This window comes from Penicillium mononematosum, assembly GCF_028829835.1.
Source record: "Penicillium mononematosum strain IBT 11891 chromosome Unknown utg000005l:1.0-9366267.0:1.0-9372171.0, whole genome shotgun sequence".
NCBI lineage: Eukaryota > Fungi > Ascomycota > Eurotiomycetes > Eurotiales > Aspergillaceae > Penicillium > Penicillium mononematosum.
This window is the reverse complement of record NW_026643275.1, coordinates 7,304,047-7,321,445: the sequence shown is the minus strand read 5'-3', so window position 1 is coordinate 7,321,445 and position 17,399 is coordinate 7,304,047. Positions and strand designations below refer to the sequence as shown.

Here is a 17,399-nt window from a genome sequence, read left to right as displayed (position 1 = left end):
ACTCGATCTTCTAGCCGAGCCATGTGTGGTGTCAATCAACCACTGAACATAAGGATTCATGAAGCTTTGGACGCCTCTAGAAGCATACAAACCTATCATCACGCTTTCAACGGCGGGAGTCCGCTCGGCGCATCATAGAAATCCTTGAGATCTTCTTCATCCTCCTCGAACTCGAAGCCAGAATTCTCCGCCTCGGATTCCTCGCCCGCGAGCTGAACGCGGGAAAGACGACTGCGAGTTCCGACATTGCCGGAAGAAGCAGGTGTCCCGTCCTTTTCAAAGGATTCAGAGGCCGCCTCGCGAGGCAGCCGCATGGCCAGGTAGCCATCAGGCGCACGTTCAGCGCGGTCCATGATATCGTTCATATATTTGCGAACCTCGTCGGCAGGCTTGACGACGCGGGCTAAAGGCTCGAGGATTTTGGCATTGGGGGCATGGATGCGGAAAGTGACCGGTTGCCAGTATTCCTTGAGGTTTGCCTCACTCGCAGGAGTCCCTGGGAGCCCGGGGGTTAGGGGATCTGTTTGGTCGGCGGGTTCCTGCTTCTGTGGTGTCGCCGTGGTAGGCGTGGCTGGCTGGCTGGCGGCTGGGCTATCGGCTGGTAATTTGCCCTTGTCGGTTTTGACTTTCGGTTCACCCTTTTTAGCTTTCGATGCCCCCTTGCCTTTGCCTTTGGAGTTGGCTTCTGTGGCGGTCTCCAGAGGGAAGGGCGTGTTTGGAGCGACCTTCCGGACGACCAAAAACGAGGCGATGACCGTGTTCTCGGCTGGGAGCCATTCCAGGATGGTGTACTCAGGGAAGAGATAGCGGTCACCCGAACCGGCATGACCTGAGGTACTGCTTCCATATGGGGTTAAGGGAGACGTGAATTCAAACACCACAGACTTGTAGTTTATCGGCGCAGAACCAAGTGGGGAGACGTAAGGGATTGAAGGCGGGCGGGGGAATGGAACAGGAGAACCATATTGAGGCGGTCGAGACTGAAGTGGAGGTTGTGACCCATAAGAAGGTTGTTGGTGGGGGGCATATGGTGGTCCCGGTCGTGCCCCTGGCTGTTGAGCGCTGGCTAGCGGTGTCGAGTTTGCCACAGGGGTCTGCTGCTGAGATGTAGAAGCAGGGGCTGGGGTGCTTGAAGCACTAGGAGTCGCTGATTGGGCCGGTGCCACTGGACGCCCTGCTTCGGACGGGGCAGGCCGGGGACCGCTGTGCTCTGTGCCTGGTTGCTCTTCCTTGATTGTGCCTGACCCTGTGGCGCTCTGGGGAGGTTTAGGAGTCTGACTCGACGGGGCCTGCGCAGGGGTTTGAAGCTGTGCCTCCGTCTTGACAGGTGACTGCTTGGATCCTTTGGAAGGGGTCTGCGACGTTGGTGAGGATTTCTCCAGCGATACTGACTTCGCCCCACCATCTTGTTGTTTCTGAGTCTGAGTTTGCGATGTAGGGGCTGGCTGTTGTGTAAGTGGCTGTCCTGTTGAAGGTTGTTGCCGTTGTTCTTGCTGCTCTCTTGATTTGATGATTGCGTTGAGTTCATCGATGTGTGCTTGGAAAGCCCGGAGCTGCTCCTGGGATGCTTGGCTTGAGGCAACCACACGCATCAAGGCCTTCAGTTCAGGGTCTGCAGCTGCCCTTGTAGCCAGCATTTGAATCACAGGATCTGGACTGGGCTTGGCAGGCTGGCCCTTTTGCCCTTGCGGTGGCTTTTGTCCTCCTTGGGGAGATGGTGCATTTCCTTGATTCGGGCCACGAGCTTGTTGGGGCGAAGGATGGCTGCCGGTATACCCAGGACGACCCGGAGGACCAGGAGAATACTGCGCAGGTCGTTGTTGATTGGATGGAGTGGGATAGGGTCGGTATTGTTGGAAGTTATTAGGATGGCCATAGTGAACCATCGGCCGTTGCGGGGGTGCGTATTGGAGTGCCGGAGGCGCACTGGGATCTTTGACAATGTAAATCATGGCATCAAAGAAATGGGGACCGATGGTGACATCGCAGGGCCCGATTTTCGTCATAGTGTCCTTTGATGGGTTGTTCTTCTCGATCTGTTCGCGTTTCGTCTTCTTCGGCTTTGTGTAGTATCGAACAAGGATGCCATCGCTCAGCCACTTTTTCTTCGATCGTTCAAGTGAGGCGAGGAGAACTGCACTGTTGGGATAAGACGGAGAATGTCAGTCATGCAACACCACCAGTCGGGGGGGCGATGTCAAACCTTTCGGCGATTGACTGGTACTCATTTTCCGGCAAGGAAAGTGGCTGTCGCGTGCGGACAATAGGCAATGGATCTCCATCCTTAAGCTTTGTCGGTAGAGGGGCGTCAACTAGTTCCGGCGATGGAACACGGGGAGTTGGTGCCTTTTTCTTGTGAGACTGCGGCGTAGCTTCGGAGACACGTCTTTTCGCCGCAGATTCGCGGCGGTCACGCGCCGGAAGTTTGCGCTTTTCAGCCATGGTCAATACAATGATATAATCACGATACCCGCGATAGAAGTAGAAGAAACATCCTATAGCCAAAGGTTGGAGGGGGATGGAGAGAGGGAAGGGAGAAATGGGAGAGACGCGATAACGCGCCGCTTATCAGCGCCGTGTCTTCCAACTTCTAAGGTTGTCCGCTTGTCCGCTTGTCCGCTTGTCCACTCACCTTGGTGTTAATGCACACCTCAATCCCTGGATGCATAATGGTTGAACTCAAACCTATTTTCAAGAAGGCTTACTGGTCTCTTGCAGCTGGTGGGCTGGTCTATGTGTTGTGCCTCCTCTCTTTGACCTTCCCAGAGGTCCAGCGTTTGTATGTATCTAGCCCGGGCGTATGCGCAGAGTGAGCTAACATAGATAACAAAGTGTTCTTTATGCGAACAAGGTCAACCCTAGCGTGTGGCAGGATGTCAATCAAGTTGAACAATTTGGCTTTTTGAGTACGGCGTGTCGAGGTGAACCACAGAAGTATGTTTGCTAACCAATTCCTAAAAGGAACCCAAGTCCAACCCTTTCATTTGGTGACGCCCGACAATGAAACTATCTACGGGTGGCACTTACTACCGTTGCATCTTTGCCGGGAATATGAAAAGGAATTAATGGAGAATCCCTCTACAGGCCCAGCAGAAGATTACACCAAGACAGTTGCCCATAAGCTTCTCGCCGATGACCCTAATGCACGAGTGGTCGTAAGCTGTAGGTTATTAACGACCTAAATCCTCACTGTTACCAAGTTAACGTTTGAGCAATCAAGTCCACGGAAATGCGGCGCACTTGGGTTCTGCTCATCGCCCCGCCACTTACAACTCGATGTTGAGCCTGTCTACCCCATCAAACCCGGTCCACGTCTTTGCAATTGACTATCGCGGCTTTGGAGTTAGCACTGGAACTCCCACAGAGGAAGGTCTTATCACGGACGGCGTATCTCTCATTAACTTCCTTACTGCAGGGCCATTAAAGGTTCCCACTTCTCGTATCGTTATCATGGGCCAAAGCCTTGGAACTGCGGTCACAACCGCAGTAGCAGAGCGTTTTGCATTCGGATCATCTGACCCGGCAGCTATCCAACCAGCCATCGAGAACGCCGATCCATTTGCTGGCGTGGTTCTATTGGCGTCCTTCAGCAGCCTACCGAATCTCATCGAATCCTACAGCTTTAAAGGCATCACACCACCTATGCTGTCGCCAGTTATGGGATATCCTCGGTTCCAGAAATGGATGCTGAGCCATATTGTGGACCACTGGGACACAGCTGGAAGACTGGCGCGCCTTACCGGTGTCAACACTACTTCTTTGGGGGCTGTAGATATGGACTACACCGACAAAAGTCTTGATCTGACAATAGTTCATGCTTTCGACGATGCCGAAATTCCCTGGTACGAAGGACGCCGCGTCTGGGAGGGTGCCACGGGCACACGCATCAAGGGTGCCCCAGGTGCTATGACGTACCACAAAACCGAGGATGGTAACCCTAGCGAGGTTAAGGTCTGGAAGAATGTGATCAGCAATCGAGATGGCACTGAGATTGTGAAGAAAGTTAGATGGGAACGGATTCGATACGGTGGTATGTTGAAGGGAAACGCCCTCGCTATGGATTCGACGGACTGACTTGTAATCCTTTAGGTCATAATCGTGTTGCATCGGGCTCAGTGGCTGCTTTCGCTGTTATGAGGGCCTTCGAAGAATAATTTGACCGGCACATTGATAGTATACACAGAACAGCGGTTGCAGATACCCCATAAACGAGATTATTGTTGAGGAAATTCTGTACATTTTTGGACTATGCAAGATCTGTCATTGTTCTTCTCCTACCTTTGCCCTTATTTTTTATGGGCATTTAGATACATAGCATGGTAGTGGGTAAGCAAGACTTCTTTCAACTTGTGACATCCATGGATGACTACATATGTAGTTTGCTAAATGCCCATGTTAGATCATTGATCCTGGCACTATAAATACTAGTCTGCCACCTAGCAAGTTCAACATGCTGGACTTCTCTTGTGCTTTCTGGAGAGTAAACGATATTTTGAGAAGTTTCTCATTTCTAAATATCTATATATATATATAGTTCTTCTTTATCCCTCTTAGGTAAAACCTTCGAAGTCACCATAAAACCGCATTAAAAGTCTTGTTTGCTAAAGACAACTTCGAAGTCATGGGGTTGAACCTCTCCAATTTTCTAATTTCCCTTCTCTTCCCTTCACTTCTTCCTTTCACATCACTTCGCTTCTCATTCCCATTCCTAACCTTTTCCTCTCTCTCTTGAAGTTTGGAATTTCCACATATCCAAACAATCCTCTTGCGAACAATGCCTTACCTAGGCAGCCCTCCACCCTCGTTATGCGAGGCATATTACGATCTCGAGATGTGGCGTCGCCACAGGGCCAACTGGCAGGCCCGGGTAGCGGTCTGAACCCATCTTAATTGTTTGTTTCGATGTTGACACTAACGAGATATAGGCAATGGCTCCGTACGCTCTTGCCGCCATACGTGCAAGCACAATTACCGTAAGTATACCATTCTCTTATACTGCCTATGTATGAGTCGAGAATATTCGCCAAAAGCCTGTGTTCCTATCAGTGGTAGATGGTCGGTTCTATTACTATGGCCCTGGTATTTGAAGCCTCAGTTCCACTTCGGTTTCTCTTCGGTTTCCCATCATCCCCAAAACCACTCATTCCAAGAAAGCCGCCCTAGGCTATGCCGCCACTGAGCCTGCCACCTTCTCGGCCATCCATGCTGCACAGCTTGCTATGACCATCTTCGGTTCTCCTTAGTGGCCAGGGCTAAGACTTCGTTTAGAACGACACACCCACCGATGACCAGCGCGAGCTTCAACTAGATGTGCAGCGCCAATGGGTGCAGGTAGGTTTTTCTCGTTGCGTTAAAACAACTTGAAGCAAAAGACTAACTCAAGTGGTAGGCACGAGCCCGGCAGGAGTGGCGATTTTCGCCCGGATAAGGATGGTAACTGCACAGTGTCATCGCTATTAATGTGAATATGAACCTCGGAGGTTCATCCTGGAGCTACAATACCACAACGAACGACAGCGAACTTTTACTCTCCTTGTCAGTTTCTTCGTGAGTTAAGCTACTCTACAGTCACAAATCAACACCACTATGTTTATTGGGATATTCGATAAAACTAAGACTGTTATGCCCTCGTAGTCCAAGATGATTCATATGTCTGCTGTTTACAGAGCCAACGTAAGCTCCTCGTGCAGCACTCTGTCTCTGTCCTTGATGTGCCTTCTAGCCAACTCAGTACAACCGTTTTCTCTTGTTCTTGTTTTCAGAATAACGGTATTAGATATCGTATTAATCATGTCCTGGAAAATCTAAAGCTGCCCATTGAACAATAGCATCCGTTAGGACTTGACATAACCTATTTATTGGTTTATATCAATCCCAAGCCATTCACCGAATTCGACTCAACTCTTCAATGCCTGGGTCCCGTCAACTACCACACTATCCGTTTCCTCGTCACTACTTTCCTGGGGTGATACTAAGGCTTCCTTCTTTTGCTCCCTATAACGAGATGTCAGTTGGATGTCCACCAATATACAACGACGAGAATTTACCTTCGCCATATATACACAGAGACCACGAAGCCAGCCCATAGAAGGAAGAAAAACACGAATGATATTGGCCATCCCTTTCGCCATCTCGGTGCACCATCGGGGCCGGCGGTTGGAAATGCCAGCAAAGGAACCCAGATGTTGAACGAATATCCGAATGTCATCATAGAGCCCTTCAACGGAGGAAGAAATTCGATCAGTATTGTTGTTCTCACAGGACGAAGGAAATGGACATACCATGATGAGAGCGCGTTCCTCGGCGTCATCCCTCACTATTACATTGATGGTGGAGTATAGGATCGGACTCAAACATCCAGCCGCCCCTAAGACATACCAGGCAACGAATCTTTGAAGAGTCTTGTCAGTAATATGGACTCAATCAATCTGAGGACTGATGAAGGTATCTCACTTCAGTGCTGTGGGAATGTTCCAAATTATCATGCATAATGTTGAGAATAGACAACATGCGGATGCAATGGTATATATAATCCATTCCGGATAAATTGCAGCTAATGTCGTCCCGAGCCAGGAGGCTACAATATTAACAGCATAAGTGACAGTTGGCAGTTGATTTATTTGAGTCACGGAGTATCCCTCCTCTTTAAGCCATAGGCTCATATAGCTGCTGGGATATGAGCAGATGATCATGCAACTAAAACTATCGTTAGCATATTGACTACACCGAGGGTAAACATTTCCCAAACTTACGCGTAGCAAGTGATGAAGACCCAAATATGCCATCTCTTAAAAGTCCTCCTGAAGACATCGAGACTCATCTTGCCAGGTTGGCGGATCTTGGCTCTTGTAGTTCTCTCCTTGGCCAATGCAACATCGCGGTCCGTCATATAGAACGGTTTGGGTGAACCCGGAATACCGGGAAAAATGAAGAACCCGATCAAGGCCACGGGGATGGTAAATATGCCGTCAATTATGAACAGCCACCTCCATCCAGGCATACCCCCAACACCAGAGAGGTTGGTATAAGCAGCTGCCTGTAGGTATCCACTAACCATGGTACCGAGCGGGTTACAGATGAACCATGTTCCGGCTCGTTTGAAGAGTTCGGGACCCGTGTACCATGAACCTTCATTATGGTTAGTATAGTCCAGACGACGATATATTTGTTGAACTCACCAAGAATGAAATGCGTTCCTGCAAAGACAGGTGCTTCTAGCATTCCAACCAAGAAACGAAGGGCATAAATCTGGTGAACGTTGGTGACACGGCTCTGAGCGAATGTACATATACCCCAGAGGACTTCGAGGGTAGGTAACAACCAGCGGGCTCTATGGAATCAGTCAGCGTCTTGATATGAGTGTGGAGGCATTTCAATTACTGAGACTCACAACTTTGGGCGTGACATAAGTAGTAGTCCAGGGATTTGAAATAACACATATGATGTGAAGTAGCAGACATTGAAGTAGTTCAGTTCATTGCCGTACAGGGCGAAGTCCTCTTTGAGACCACTAACATACGCATTGCTAATGTTTGTTTGGTCTGTGATATGTTGGCTTCGAGTCAAATAGCAACCCATGAGGACGTAGGCTCACCCAGATACTTGACAAAGACTAGTTTGTTAGTTGATGTTTTCATATGCTCATTCGGACTCATCTACTTACAGCAGAGACAGGCGAATATCAGAATCGACAAGTCCAACTTGAAAAGTAATCTAGAAACGTCAGCATATCCCCCACAGATATATTCTTAAGCATTGATATTCTAACTTTCTCTCCTCGGCAGGATAAGAAGATGGATACCAATTAAACACTTCTTTGGCAAGCCCCAATAGGGACAATCTCCCGGCCTTGCTTTTCAGATCAGACATGAGCCAGGCTTGGGAAACGTCCGATGCTGCTCCCGAATGTGCAAAAGACGCACGTTAAGTTATAGACATCGCCATTACTTCTTATAGGATCATGTCTTTCTATAGCATCTCGGCACTTAAAAAACAGCCAGCCGGGGAAGTGTTAACCAATTCCCCCACCCACTGTCACCATCGCTCTTTCAGCAAATCCAAATTGCCAAAGCTAGCTTTCCACGAGGCTAAAATATATCTCAAAACAAAGCTAGCACATTTGCCGTTCACTTTGATGCGCCCGCGGAGGCGACATGTGTATGCATGATGGCGTGCGCATATCCCGGCCACCACACAGAAGCCAAAAACTAGCCGATATCTTAGGCCTCATCGGATGGATTTATTGCGTGCTCTTGCTAAATCCCTCCGCTTGTATGATGCGGGGTATGGTCGGAACGAAGTGCGAATGCACTTATATACGACATGTCCTTGGTGGGGGGTGTTGTTGTGGGAACGAGCAAGTTGAAGTCGCTGCAGATATTCAATAATCACTCCTTGGAAGATCATAGTCTGTTGAAGATGCCAGGCAAATACATAGAAAAATATGACCAGGTTCCTGTGACGAAGGAAGACCGTGGGTGATCCTTGATTAAGTATGTTAGTGGTTCTTCTCGCTGACATATGGCGATTAGTTGACTGGGCTGAACTTATCACACTGGACCTAGTCCAGTACGAACAGCCAGGAGGAAAGGAAGATCTTGTCAAGCAGCTCGATCACGCTGTTAGGAACGTTGGTGAGTCGACGCTCCCTTGTGTTCCAGGCAAAACTGGGTTCCATCTCCCAACACAACCTCAAGGCTGCACTTTGATCGAACTTGATCTTTAGGTTTAGTGCTGATCAGAGTCTGGAAACAGGATTCTTCTATGTGAAGAACTTTAATATCAGTCAAGAGGAGATCGACAACCAGTTCGCCTTAGGGCGGGAGTTCTATGCCCTTCCACTTGAAGAGAAACTCAAGTTCCACAGCGCCAGTGATCTTGAGAGGGGCGAATACAACTCTTACCGTCCTGCCGGACACCGGATGTAAGAGACATATTGCACCCGGAGGCAAATTGGACGGATGCTAACACGTCCTAACTCAGCCTAGGAAATGGCATCAAGGATAATGTCCAGGTGTACAATATCCCGAAGTTCGACGGTCACCACGACCGACCCCAGCCTTCTGTCCTAGCCGAGAACATCAAAGAGATTGAAGATTTCAGTCGGGTACTTCTCCCTTTATGGTCTTCTTGTATTCCTTAACTAACAAAAACTATAGAAATGTCACACCGAAGTCGTTGAGAAGCTTCTCCGCCTCTTCGCAATCCTGCTCGAGTTGCCGGATGAAGATCAGCTAGTCCGCGACCATCAATATGATGTCAAGGGCGAGGACCACCTACGTTATATGCATTACGCAGCCCGCAGCGCTGAGGAAAACAAGAAGGTCGGCGAGCTCTACAGTCCAGGCCATACAGACTTGGGAACAGTTACTCTTCTGTTCCGGCAACCGGTGGCCGCACTCCAGATCCTCAATTCAGAGGGTCAATGGAAGTGGGTCAAGCCCCAGGATGGGACAATTACTATCAACACATGCGATGCCTTGACGGCACTCACTGGTGGTTTGATAAAGTCGAGTATTCATCGGGTGCATGCACCACCCGCTGACCAGGCTCACATTGATCGATTGGGTGTTTTGTATTTTGCTCGGTAAGTTAACTTGAAATGCTTCATAAAAAGCCTTCAGAGCCTAATGAATGCAGCCCCAATAACCACGTTATTCTTGATCCCATTCAGAACAGTCCCCTCCTCCAGAGGCTGGGCTTGACTACCAACGCATTCACGGAACTTGGCCAGCACCTCACGACCGAGCAGTGGGTTACTGTTCGACAGACACAACAGCAGCGAAGAAATCGTGATGTCAAGATCTCCAGTGAGGGGAAGTATACCTATAAGCCGAAGGATCTCGAGATTATTCCTGGCCTCCAGGCTACGATCTACAACTAGTCATGTCTTGAATACGATTGCATGTGTACAATGTGCATATCCCGTTAAGTAATTGAACTGCCCCCGTATTTGCATCCACGAAAACAGTTCATCGAGTCATTAAAAGATCAAAATGATGCCTTGAATAAGTGCCATAAGAGTTAACTAGTTCCTGGCAAGATACTCCCATGAGAGCAACTCCAATTCAAAAGTCAGGGTAGAACACCGATAGCATAGTATCTAGTTAAGGATCTAGCTCGAATTGGTGTAATATCGAAAAATAATGATGAGTATCCCCGTCGATGAACGATGAACGCATCTTCACAAGTGGAACTTAATGACGTCATTGCTAGGAACGATCTCCAACCTCTTGGACGTGGGAAAAGTCCAGTGAAACAAGATCAATTACCCAAAGGATATTGTTGCTGCCTGCTCACAAGAATTGTCGTCAAACTTCCTACTCTCCAGTGCCATACCCTCCTCGTCCCAATACTCGATCCGAACTGATCACCCGAAACCTGACCTACGTCAAACTCAGCCCTACGACTTACCATTACCATTACTGCTTATAATTCCACTTCGTTATCGTCCGCGCCCATGTCGTTCCCAGAATCCGACAAATACTCCCCTTCCAAAGAACCGGAACACCTTACTATGAGCTCAGCCCCCTCCGGCGACTCATTGTATTTGGATTCCAATGTTGCGCTCGAACAACGGAGGCAGTCCGAAGTCGAGATGAAGGCGAATGAACCTACTTCCAATCAAACGGAGGAACAGGAAGGTGTTCTCGCGGGTGTGAAACACCAATTCGACTCGATGGCTCCTGGCGGCTCGATTTCAGAGTTTGGAAATTCCGTTAGCTCCGCCGCCCAAGAGAAGATTGTCGCTGCCAAGGATACTCTAATGGAGGGAGCACTACCTGCTGCGCAAGGAGCTATACGTACCGTTCAGGGTCACATTCGCACCATCTCAGGTGGATCCAATGAAGTTGAGGAGACGGTACCCGAGGGTATGTTCTGGCTTTCATCAGTTCCCAGGCAGCGCATATGAATTGGTTGTTGACGGTGTTATGTTTAGAGCTTTCTCAGGAGGAACGTGATCGCATTGATCAAATGAGCAACGAACAGGTTTGCGACTTCCTACGAGAGAAACATATGAGCAATAAGCACCCACAGCCAACGAAATAGACAAATGGCAGCACATCCTCGCCGTTTTGGAGTCTAGTCTCCATTGACTGGGGACCTATAATCATGTGTCTTTAGCAGCTTGTCGGACATTCTGGATGTCGTTGATCGCATCTCTTCTCTAGGGGGACAGGATCCCCGCTCATCACACAACATGTATAATTTGATGTCGCAGACTGAACTATTTGAGTGAAAAATTTGACAACGCATTCTACAATGCACAAGACCCCATCCATTGATACTTCTCGGTCCCTAGAGAGCCGCCCTGAATCCTCTGTCAAGCGCGCGATCCAAACCCAGGAAGTCAGCCACTTGGCCCAAATGATCGACACCGAAGAAGCCCTCGGTCTCTCCCTTGGTGTTCGTGCACACGAGCCACGGCAGCCCGAAGGCTCCCGAGTCAAAAGACCGACCGGTATTCGCAGTCAGAAGAGCCTTGACGTCCGGGTTGTTCATCTAGGGACTAAGTTAGCTTGGTGCTTGCGGTCGCATTTCTAGCGAACTAGCTGCAATATTGGGTGGTACTGTAGCGGACTTACCGCAGACATTATCTCATGTGCCTCTTGCTTCCCGAGTACGCTCTCAATCAAGGGAGCGAAGCCATCTGGCTCGCCGATGGCAGTATTGCCTTCAACCCAGACCGCATGGAATAGCGCCCCGATCACCGGAGCGAGCTTTTCTGGTGCTTTCTGGGAGATTGCGCATAGCGCACGTTGCGCGGATAGTGTGCGGAAAGGGAAGCCTTTAGGGAATCCCTCTATAATCGGGACTGAGAAGTATTTCGCCCATCGCACCCGCTGCTGGCCCAGATAGTCTTTTTTATCTAAATCGCAAATACAATTATAAGTTTTCACTGTTGCAATGGTTGTATTTAGATTCATGACTTTCACTCACTTTTGATGTTGATTGGAGGGCTGTTGCCACATGCATTCATCAAACCTCCGAGCAGAATCGGAACATATGTAATTTCGCATTTCGCAAAGGCCGGTGAATTCTAGAAGCATGTTAGATAGATAAAAAGCTTCGTCGAGGTTCCCAGACTTCGTACCTGCAGCACATGGAATGCAATGTACGCGAAGGGGCTGACGATGTCGATGTAGCAGGTAATCTTGGGACCCGACATGGTGGAACTTCAGTGGAATTTTAGGGTGATTCAGCTGACCCAATAGGACGGAGGGTACCAAGTGGAACTATAAAGCAATGGCGATATTGAAAGGAGAAATGAGGAATATAATCAGATCTTGAGGTTCGAGATCTCCCCCGCAGTTGGAGTTCCCTCTGGGCCGAGGTCCAGGGGTCTATCCCTTCTTTTGGCTATTCACATCGTGTCATTGTCATCCCATGACGACGCCAGGAGATACATTGAGACGATGGAATAACGAAAGCCGAACTCGAAATTTGAATGTGAATCTTGATCGGCATGGCCACATCCACTCTTTTCGACTTTGTTCCTAGTCATGCTATTCATTTCGGTGGAAACATCCATGGATATATATCAAACTTGGATTTTCAACGACACGTTAACCACTACTCACTGATGAGTTGATAAAATAATTCCTCGAATTGCCCCTTTGTATATTGCATCAAGATGTGTTCACAATGAAGTAAATATCAATATTTGGATCAAGTGTGCCACCGCCGCCACTCTGTATAAGAGAGGACCAATACCTCTATTTCACCCATTACCGCTCAACTCAACAATAACCAACTTGAACCCTCTTCCTCTAAGACTATCGTACAAGATGCCCTCTCGAAACAGAGCCTTGAATAAGAGCGACGCCGAATCCGAGCAACAGCGCAATCCGAAGCCCGTCAACACCACAGACCACTCGGTGGTTACCAGCAGTGGTGGACCGTCACATCGCTCCCGCCGCGAACGGTCTGAGTACCGATCATGGGAAAGAGGGAGAGATACACCAAGGAAGGGAACAACGGGGTCGAGGAGTCGGTCCGTTTCGAGGCATTGATACATACTTCGTGCGATATCATCTGACTGGATTTGGGTAACTGCTATTTCTTGGGATTACTAGTGCACAGGCTGATTGCATTAAGGTCATCCAAATCTGAATTACTGCAGGCCGGACAGGCCTGCATACCAAACGATGTATATAAGGCATACCTAGTATCCAGGGGTACTTTCGCTATTCAATCTCAACTCTCCCATTCGCCGTGCATCTTAAGGTCGGTATTTTGGATTTATATCCTGACAAGGGTGCCTGACAGGCTGTATATGAGCTCGGGAATCTTGTCGTATGAGGGTTGAGGTAAATGGAAGACGGGCTTTATATACTCCAGTAGCTGAAAATAAGCCTGATCTATAAAGGACGTACGCAGTTCTTGCCGCGGATGGAAGAGAACTGGAGTACCTTTATTCCTACTCTACATGAAGGAAAGTAGATCTAGGGCCACAAGAACTTTTTTTATATGAGTTACCATGTCGGTATATTTCTAGCCACCATGGGTTGCCTAAGTGTTACCTACCCAACTAGTGGCGATGCCGTCATCCTGTCCCTTGACTAATATGGATAACCAGTACAACCACCAAGATCACCACCCTGAACGATCCACCATGCCACCCAGTATGGGACTAGATATGCTGGTAGATACGTAAGCCTTCGGTGCTACGTAACCCTGGGGATATGAGTCAACTCCGTGTCGGGACGAGGGAGTAAGCATCTGCCTAGGGCTGCGATTGTCATATCAAAATATAGCTCGACCTAACATGTATTAAGGCAGCTACCCAATTTCTGGTTCATTTTGGGTGCTTCGTTCAGCACTCCTTACCTCTTAACGATTGCGCGGCTCATGTACTACTACATTCATTCCAGCTATGCTTTCATGCAGGTTGTGGTAGATCTTCCTTTGCTTATGGGGTGCTTTTGCTGGATCCTTCCAGGCTTTATGCGTTCATTTCCCTTGTCCCATGAATATATTTAGATAGGCTCCATAGCAGCAGATAGAGATCATCATCTATTACATTGATTCTGATCACCCCTCTCCTTGTATATCTGACTCCATCATATGCACTGTGTCTTCTCTTCATCCCTGTTACCTATATGATTGTATCACAAATCAATATGATGGCTCTAATAACCTACATATGTATATTTTGAAAAATGAGCCCCCGTTAAAGTTGAAGTCGAAACCCGTTATATCTACAATGCCAAAATGGTAATTAGGGCTCCCAATCTAGGGCTATCCAACCCCTCCATCGGCGATCCGCGATAGTCCCGCCAACCTCAGTAAGCAAACAAACTCAGACCCAACAAAGTCGCCAAACACCAACAAAATGGCGCCAATTCCCATAACGATCGTGACAGGCTTCCTAGGCTCAGGAAAGACAACAATCCTCCTCAACCTAATCCCTCAACTCCCAAAGACCTACAAACTCGCCCTCCTCAAAAACGAATTCGGCGACGTAGCCGTGGACTCCCAACTAGCCTCAACACAATCCATCAGCGGCGTGCGCGAAATGCTCAACGGCTGTATCTGCTGCAACCTCGTCGGCCAACTCAGCGACGCCCTCGACCAACTCCGCGCCGAAGTGCAACCCGACCGCATCGTGATCGAGACCAGCGGGAGCGCGTTCCCGGCAACACTCGCGATGGAAGTGAACCGGCTTGCGCGCGAGCAGGGCGGGCATTATGTTCTCGATGGCGTGATCAGCGTTATCGACGTTGAGAACTGGGAAGGGTATGAGGATACTTCGTACACGGCGAAGATCCAGGCGAAGTATACCGATTTGATTATTTTTAATAAGTGGGAGGATTTGCCTGAGCGGTTTGATGTTTGTTTGGATCGGGTTGGGGATTTGGAGGTTGAGACGCCTTGGGTTAAGTCGAATAAGGGTCGTGTTGATATGGATGTTATGCTCGGTATTGATGGGGCTTTGTTTAAGGAGTCTGAGGATGGGGCTCTGGGTGATCATGGACATGACCACCAGCATCAGCATGATCATCAGTCCGAGGTGGAGGTTCTCTCTGTGGTTTTGAAGTCTGGTGTTGAGGGGAAGACTGTGGATGTTGCTGCTCTCGAGAGGTTTCTCTCTTCCGCGCCTCGTGAGGAGGTGTATCGCATCAAGGGGATTGTTCGTTGCTCGAACCAGGATCTTCCTGTCGAGACTTCGGATAATTTGAATGCCAGACAGAAGCTCGAGACGTCTGGGGTGCAGTATTATATTCTCAACTGGGCGTTTGGACGCTGGACTTGCACTCCCTCCGCTGTGGTTGCGGAGTCTGCAGACCCGACTGTCATTGCCCGCATTACATTGATTCTGGCTCGATACGAGTCGGCCAAGTGGAAGAAGAAGCTTGAAGCCGGTGGGCTGGTCCAGGCAGGCGAGGGTGAGGGTGTGGAGTTCAGTGTGGAGCGTTTGGTCTAGATTTTCGATGGGGCCGGCTCCTGTTTATAGATGCCGTTATGCGGTTTGTTTTTCGTGATACCTTAGAAATGTGATGATAGAGCATGATACACCTGTAATCGAATATCAAGACTTTTCATATTTTGAGCTCAAACGCATTAACGCTAATCACAGAGCAAAATATTCAACAAGAGATAGCAAAGGATATCTAGTCAAGAACGTTGATGCAAACAAGACGAGCTCTATTCTAATTTCGAACCTAGAGGGCGAAAAACACAATTGCATATGTAGCGAGAACGCGCGATAGGTACTATATTAAACGGCCCCAAGGGCAGTGGTCACCAGAACAAAAAGTCATTCCAAACAAAAAGACACATTTGTAAAAGATCGTGAAGCACAACAGATTGCAAACTAGTAGTTGAGCAAAGCAGAGGCACCTGGCTCGCTAGAGATATAGATCACCTCGTGGTTGTCAGAGAAGCCGTTGAAGCGGGTAGCGCTGCACTTGGTGTAGGCTCCCATCTCCTCGAAGTAGAGCCAGTCACCGGTGTTGAGGAGGCCAGGCAAGGCAATGCGCTCACTTATAACATCGATACCATCACAGGTAGGACCCCAGATAGAGTAAGTGATGTCCTCCGAAGTCGCAGAGTTCGGAGAACCAGGCTGGGAGTCGGCCGCGCAGGTGAGAACCTGAGCGACGGGATGCTGGTGATCGAAGATGATGTTCGAAAAGTTGCCATAGACGCCGTCGTTCAGATACAACATGAAAGCATCGCGAGAGGGATCATCGGGATCCGGAATGTCACGCCGCGCAATGACGTTGGCGGCCAGAGTATAGGCAGTAGCTACATAGTAGCGACCAGGCTCTGCGATCACACGGATGTTCGGCGGGAAGTAGGTGTCCACGGCTTCGCCCAGAATGCCCGCGAACTTCTCAAACGTGTCCTGGCAAAAGCCACCGCCAACATCCAGAGTGTGGAGCTCATGGCCGATCTCGGCTGCTTGATCGAAGACCATGCGTGCATCCTGCACGGCCTTAAGGAAAGCCCGGGGATCCTCGGCGCCAGATCCGACGTGGAAACTCACACCAACAACTTTGAGCTCCAATTTATAAGCCAGTTCAAGCAACATACGAGCCTGGTCCATGGACGCACCGAACTTCATGCTCAGCCGGCAGAGGCTGGTCGAGTCATCGGTCAAGATGCGCAGGTAGAGCTCCGCCTCAGGGAAGGTGGCCTTGATCTTATACAGCTCATCGGCATTGTCGAAGGTCATCTGCTTAACGCCGACCTCGGAGGCATAACGCAAGTAAGACTTGGTCTTGCAAGGCTGCGCATAGATAATGCGGCTAGGATCAATGCCCGTCTGAAGGGCCATATCGATCTCAGACTTGGAGGCACAGTCGAAACCGTTTCCAAGCTGGGCCATCAGGCGGAGGACTTCCGGGTCCGGGTTACACTTGACAGCTGTTCAGTGTTCGTCAGCAGGGGGGTTCAGGGTGGGCGATCCAGTGGCAGAGAGAGGCCTACCATAGAAGGGCTTGACACGGCCCAAGTTCATCTTCCAGCGCATATGCTGGCGGTAGACTTCACCCATATCCGCCACGTAGAAGGCATCCTCCTCACCAGGACCACAGTGGTCCACATCCACTTCCGCCGCACGCTTCTTCAACACATCCAGAACGAGCTCCTTGGCAGTCAACGAAGATTGCAACAAATTGTTGTCCCCATGACTGCTGACAGGACCAAGATGGTCCAGACTATTATAGTCTTTTCTGAAGGTGCATACTTCAGCAGTCGATACACACGCAGTCGGTGCCATAACCATGCCGCTGCGACTCAGCACAATTTTTAATAGAAAATAGAGAGATAATAGAGAGTTTTTAAACCGGCAGGCGACTGCGCGTTAGGGAGGACGAAAAGTGTCACAACCGTAGTTGACTGGACCAAGCCTCCTAGACCCTTCCCCCTGAAGAGGAAGAACCTTGAAAGAA

General features: G+C 49.2%; 10 protein-coding genes across 10 annotated transcripts; 6 read left to right on the top strand and 4 right to left on the bottom strand.

Annotated features, from left to right (window-relative positions):
* Positions 1-98: 98 nt before the first annotated feature.
* Positions 99-2,442, bottom strand: N7519_010970 (uncharacterized protein; the record flags this gene model as incomplete). Its single annotated transcript, XM_057297743.1, has 2 exons — positions 99-2,139; positions 2,204-2,442. 2 exons carry the CDS (start codon positions 2,440-2,442, stop codon positions 99-101), a joined length of 2,280 nt encoding a protein of 759 aa, XP_057145625.1.
* Positions 2,443-2,642: 200 nt separating this feature from the next.
* On the top strand, positions 2,643-4,154 carry N7519_010969 (alpha/beta hydrolase; the record flags this gene model as incomplete). The annotated part of the gene is made up of 5 exons (XM_057297742.1): positions 2,643-2,779; positions 2,833-2,906; positions 2,962-3,162; positions 3,221-4,030; positions 4,090-4,154. 5 exons carry the CDS (start codon positions 2,643-2,645, stop codon positions 4,152-4,154), a joined length of 1,287 nt encoding a protein of 428 aa, XP_057145624.1.
* A 620-nt stretch (positions 4,155-4,774) lies between these two features.
* N7519_010968 (uncharacterized protein) lies at positions 4,775-5,331 on the top strand (the record flags this gene model as incomplete). Its single annotated transcript, XM_057297741.1, has 3 exons — positions 4,775-4,873; positions 4,926-4,973; positions 5,269-5,331. Coding segments are annotated over 3 exons (210 nt in total), but the record flags the coding sequence as incomplete, so codon positions are not given.
* Positions 5,332-5,897: 566 nt separating this feature from the next.
* Positions 5,898-7,869, bottom strand: N7519_010967 (uncharacterized protein; the record flags this gene model as incomplete). The annotated part of the gene is made up of 9 exons (XM_057297740.1): positions 5,898-5,994; positions 6,048-6,217; positions 6,282-6,390; positions 6,454-6,696; positions 6,753-7,128; positions 7,179-7,330; positions 7,391-7,589; positions 7,664-7,713; positions 7,769-7,869. 9 exons carry the CDS (start codon positions 7,867-7,869, stop codon positions 5,898-5,900), a joined length of 1,497 nt encoding a protein of 498 aa, XP_057145622.1.
* Positions 7,870-8,418: 549 nt separating this feature from the next.
* On the top strand, positions 8,419-9,883 carry N7519_010966 (uncharacterized protein; the record flags this gene model as incomplete). Its single annotated transcript, XM_057297739.1, has 6 exons — positions 8,419-8,473; positions 8,532-8,633; positions 8,755-8,923; positions 8,983-9,106; positions 9,159-9,586; positions 9,640-9,883. 6 exons carry the CDS (start codon positions 8,419-8,421, stop codon positions 9,881-9,883), a joined length of 1,122 nt encoding a protein of 373 aa, XP_057145621.1.
* A 576-nt stretch (positions 9,884-10,459) lies between these two features.
* N7519_010965 (uncharacterized protein) lies at positions 10,460-10,912 on the top strand (the record flags this gene model as incomplete). The annotated part of the gene is made up of 1 exon (XM_057297738.1): positions 10,460-10,912. The coding sequence occupies one exon, from the start codon at positions 10,460-10,462 to the stop codon at positions 10,910-10,912; it is 453 nt and encodes a 150-aa protein (XP_057145620.1).
* A 386-nt stretch (positions 10,913-11,298) lies between these two features.
* On the bottom strand, positions 11,299-12,169 carry N7519_010964 (putative 2-hydroxychromene-2-carboxylate isomerase; the record flags this gene model as incomplete). Its single annotated transcript, XM_057297737.1, has 4 exons — positions 11,299-11,502; positions 11,586-11,869; positions 11,941-12,040; positions 12,095-12,169. 4 exons carry the CDS (start codon positions 12,167-12,169, stop codon positions 11,299-11,301), a joined length of 663 nt encoding a protein of 220 aa, XP_057145619.1.
* Positions 12,170-12,788: 619 nt separating this feature from the next.
* On the top strand, positions 12,789-13,637 carry N7519_010963 (uncharacterized protein; the record flags this gene model as incomplete). The annotated part of the gene is made up of 2 exons (XM_057297736.1): positions 12,789-12,931; positions 13,580-13,637. The coding sequence occupies 2 exons, from the start codon at positions 12,789-12,791 to the stop codon at positions 13,635-13,637; spliced, it is 201 nt and encodes a 66-aa protein (XP_057145618.1).
* A 698-nt stretch (positions 13,638-14,335) lies between these two features.
* Positions 14,336-15,427, top strand: N7519_010962 (CobW-like GTP-binding protein; the record flags this gene model as incomplete). The annotated part of the gene is made up of 1 exon (XM_057297735.1): positions 14,336-15,427. One exon carries the CDS (start codon positions 14,336-14,338, stop codon positions 15,425-15,427), a length of 1,092 nt encoding a protein of 363 aa, XP_057145617.1.
* A 390-nt stretch (positions 15,428-15,817) lies between these two features.
* N7519_010961 (type III PLP-dependent enzyme) lies at positions 15,818-17,233 on the bottom strand (the record flags this gene model as incomplete). Its single annotated transcript, XM_057297734.1, has 2 exons — positions 15,818-16,872; positions 16,936-17,233. 2 exons carry the CDS (start codon positions 17,231-17,233, stop codon positions 15,818-15,820), a joined length of 1,353 nt encoding a protein of 450 aa, XP_057145616.1.
* Positions 17,234-17,399: the final 166 nt, after the last annotated feature.